At 36.8% G+C, this 4,668-nt stretch overlaps 1 protein-coding gene across 1 annotated transcript; it reads right to left on the bottom strand.

The window, feature by feature from the left end:
• On the bottom strand, window positions 231-4,155 carry LOC18609183 (rust resistance kinase Lr10). The gene is made up of 2 exons (XM_018114941.1): window positions 3,492-4,155; window positions 231-1,351 (listed from the first exon to the last, which is right to left on the bottom strand). The coding sequence occupies exons 1-2, from the start codon at window positions 4,153-4,155 to the stop codon at window positions 231-233; spliced, it is 1,785 nt and encodes a 594-aa protein (XP_017970430.1).

The following is a 4,668-nucleotide window of genomic DNA, read 5'->3' as shown; positions in this document are numbered from 1 at the left end:
AAGCTCTAAATTATACATTGAATTAAAATCAAAATTAGTTGCTGTTTATAATTATAATTACTAATTTTTTTAAATATAAAAAATTAGACGTGCATAAACTAAACTAGTTTTTATAAGGAACAGAGAGCATTACTTAAGTTACATGCTTCCTTTAATCTAGCAAGTCTAATTACATAATTCCTCCTGCTTAACTTGCCGCAAGCACTACTGTTAGCCCTTCTTCAACTAGTTCATCTTGGAGGAGATGACAGGAAGGGCTTCGGTGGAATGCTCAAGGACTCAAGGCTTCCTTCCAACATCTCCAACACTCTACTCATTTGCGGTCGGTTCGAAGGATCAGTTTGTATGCACCACAAACTCAGTAGTATCATCTTAGTTGCTTGTTGTTTGTCATCCTCGCGCGTAATGCCCCATAATTTAAGTTCTTCTTCCGATTCAAGGCGTTGGGAAATCCAACGTGGAAAATATATATCACTAGTACGATCAGCTTCAACATTGATGTTCCTTCTCCCTCCAACCATCTCTAATACCATCATTCCGAAACTATAAACATCAGACTTGTGAGACACTCCTCCAAAAGCTCTACAAAATACTTCTGGAGCAATGTATCCCGCTGTTCCTCTTGCACCTGTCATTGATATGATGCTCTCGTTTCTAGGGCACAATTTAGCTAACCCAAAATCAGATATCTTTGGGCAGAAGTTATTGTCTAGGAGAATGTTGTGAGGTTTTATATCGAAATGTAAAATCCGGGTATTGCAACCACGATGCAAATACTCTAACCCTCTCCCTATGCCAAGAGCAATTTGGTATAGAGTTTCCCATTCCAATTGGCGATCCTCCTCCAGTGGATTGTTTTGATATATGAACTTCTCCAGAGATCCATTCGGCACAAACTCATAGATTAAAGCCCTCTTCCTACCCTCAAAACAAAAGCCCAAAAGAGTGACTATGTTAATGTGAGAAGTCCTGCTAATGCTTGCCACCTCATTAATGAATTCTTCACCATTACCTTTTGATTCGTCTAATACCTTGACTGCCACAAGGCGACCATCAAGTAGCTCACCTTTATACACACCTCCATAGCCTCCTTGTCCCAGTTTTTTTCTAAATGAGTTGGTCATTTTCTTAATGTCTGAATAAGTATATCTTTTTGGAGCAAAGGATCCGTATTCCTTTAAAAGTGCTTCAATTTTTTGATGATCTTGTTTTTTCCTAACAAAAAACATTCTATCCCTTGATGAGCATTTTATTCTGAAGCATATGGCTAAAATAATCCATACTCCGATTCCAGAAGCCAAGGCTCCAAGAAAAGGAGTGGGAAAACTATGAGACAACGACAGTGCAACAACTACGAGACATATTTACAGTTGAGGAGCAGGGAGCCAGGAAAATATCATGTTATGTGACCGAGTGTTCTGATCCACATCAACCTATACCAACCTATAAGAAATTTTTTGTTTCTCCACGCAAGGTAAATGGTATGAACAGTTAAATATTCAATCTCATTCTAGTAGATAGTTGATTTGATATTTATGATTCACATCACTAGTACTTTAGAGTTGATTCTGACATAGGTTGAAGACGGTGTAAACGATTAAATACCTAGTTTCACTCTAATACACAATCGATATAAAATTTATAATTTCTTTTAAAACCGTCACACTGAATTTTAATTTTTTTTTGTATATTGATTGCGTCTCAAATTTTGAAAAAAAAAGTAAAATTTGACAAACAGGTATAAAAAAAGCATAGGAAATACATAGATATATATATAAATATACATATAATAAATGTGAAAAATAAAATTGAGAATTCAAGAAGGATATATTACCAAGACCCAACTTTAATCCTAAGTTGTTATGCCCTGCAATTGAAGTTGCAAAAAACTAGTGTCAGCAAAGAAATAACAAATATGGCATGAAGAAAATTATATTTCTCAGCCATNCATTTAAAGTTTTGATTATGGTTTAATAGTTCACAAGAATTTAAGAATATGTTTGACATTTAACTAAGAGTGGATTCAGAGAGATCTTTTCCCTTCATAAATCTTGTCTTCATTTATTCGTTTTTGAATATGACTTCCTAGCAGACTAAGTATGTGCAAAGTTGTGTCTGCTAATTCAGTTTCTTGGTCTAGAAGTCATGTTGGTCTGGATATTTGAAGGATTGAGTAATAAGTATTTTGTAGTTAATTCTGGGGTCTATTCAAATTAAAAATATGGGCATTATTCTTTGTCTATTTGGCATTTTGAACAATTACATTTGGTCTTATTTGTCATATTGCCTGTGTATATGGCTCACGGGCTCACACTTCTAATGCAAAAGAAATGTTTATTAGGTATCTCTCATGTGGGGGTCCTACATCAATGAAGAGTAAGCTTTGATATCACTTGTCATGAGCCTGCACTTCCAACTCAAATGGCAAGCTTATTAGGTGGAGGAAGGCCTTTACTCATAAGTCCAACATCATCTTTTGTTGCTAAGGGATCTGTGACAAATATATATATATATATCTATATATATCTATATATATATATCTATATATATATATCTATATATAAATATATATATTTGTATAAATATATTATATTTTCTGTCTGTAAAAATCGTAGAATGGTGGCCAACAACCACGGGATATATACGCACACTTAAATAGCTAAATTAGCAGTTAGTAGTTGGAAAAATCATTGCTCTTGTTACGTGCAAGTGGGGGATTGATTAAAGGCTGCTCAAGAGTTGAACAATTAGGAAGGGTCGGCCATTGCTTAAGTGGAGGATTGATTTTAGTCCTAAAACGATCGTGCGTCTTAAAATCCTTTGAAGAGACTAGTTTTTGTAGTGGTGTTGCATTTGAACATGGTTAGGCTTTGGAAAGTCAAGGAAAGAAATAAATGCAAGGTTGGGAAGACTCAAATTGTAAAAGGATTCAAAATCCTTGGGTTTTAACTGCAATGTAAGCAGTTTGTCATAAAGAGTAATGGTGTTAGGTTGAGAGATTTGTTTAGACTGATACCATCTTCCTCCTTTCTCTAGTTAGATCTCCTTGACTTTTTGTTACATTCATCGAGTAAAGACAACCCTTTGAGTAAAAGGGAATGTGAAGTAGCCCAACTATGGAGAGAACAACAAAAACAAGAGTTTCCATAAGCAAGAACAGAGCAAACACAACAAAAACAGAAGCAACTTCACTCACTGGAGGGATGAAACACTTCATTGAGTGAAGCTAGTTTATGTTTTGAAAAAAGTTTACGTGTTAAGGTAAATATCTCGGTATGAGGGAGCAACTGGATTGTGCCACGTGTGCAATATTTTTATTATTATTAAAAATAATAATCAGAGAAGGAAAAAAAAAAAACAGCAGCCTCTGTAATGCGAAAAAGCAACAAGGAGTGGAGTACATAAATTTTGACATATACCTTTGCTACAATGAAATCTTTGCTTCTTAACTAGACATTGACCGCCTCTGTAATGACACTTCCGACACTTACGGGATACGGTAACTCCGACAGTTACTTTGGCAGTTAACATGCGAAACAAGTGACTATTATGTTTCTTGTCAGGTGGAAGATGGGTAAAAGGGAGCTCAATAATTGGACAATTACACAGGCTCGACAATCGATCATATTGATCTTCGTCTGGTGGCTTTGGCATTCCCTGCGGTTGACTATAGTATATAGTGGAATTCTTGCATTTTGCGTAACTGAATTCTTGCATTTTGCTAGTATTCAAAGGGCTATTGCATTTGCACAAGGTTAGATTGGAAAGGATTTGGAAAGTGACATAAGGTAGATTGGGAAAACTCAAACTCAAATTCTTCAAGGATTCACAATCCTTGGTTTCTAACTGCTTCGCGAGCACTTCGTCATAAATGGTGACGGTGCCAGCTTGGGAGATTGAATCAACTTGATACCATCGCTCTCCCTGTTTTAGCTGGACCTTCTGAATGTTTCCCTCACAACCTCCAACTACAAACAACCCACACTCAGGGCGATCCCTTGGAGTATAAGGGAATCCAATCTCACCAAGTTTTCCGCAAGGGAAGGTTGGGCAATCCCGGCGATGCTGGTAACTGTTTTCTTCTTCAGCGCCAGCGAAGTGAAGAAGAACAAATTGCGAGAGAACAATCAAAACCAACAAGGATACAGCTGCCATCCGAAGATACCCAAATGAAGAATAGAAACAGAGCCAAATTCTCTCACTTGCGAACAAATAACCAAATCAACCTATAACCCTTGGCTCGTTGGTGCAGGTTCAGCTTTTCTTATATAGTAAAACACCGTATCTAGGGAATTGAGCAGTGGAAATAAAAGACTTGACGAAATGGGATTGAAAAGACAAGGAAAGTGGGGTTAGCGTATCCAGGTATATTAAATTACACATGTAATGTGCACATAGGGAAGTCTTTTTTGATTGGTGGGTGTGTACAATTCGCTCAATCTCCTCTCCACTGACCAGCAGTTCAGTACTGGAAAGAATTGGCTTATGAGTTTGAAACGTCCAGGAAGTATGGATGATAGCCGAGCGATCTCAAAGTCGTCCGCTATACGGTGCTTAGTGGCAATTCCAGTTAATGACAAGATAAAGAGGAAAAAGGTCTACAGAGACTTAAGACTCATTTTGGGTGGGGAAAATTTAAAAATAAATAAATAAATGGCGTGAAAGAGA

This window comes from Theobroma cacao, chromosome 2, assembly GCF_000208745.1.
Source record: "Theobroma cacao cultivar B97-61/B2 chromosome 2, Criollo_cocoa_genome_V2, whole genome shotgun sequence".
Lineage (NCBI taxonomy): Eukaryota > Viridiplantae > Streptophyta > Magnoliopsida > Malvales > Malvaceae > Theobroma > Theobroma cacao.
This window is presented reverse-complemented; position numbering and strand designations above follow the sequence as displayed.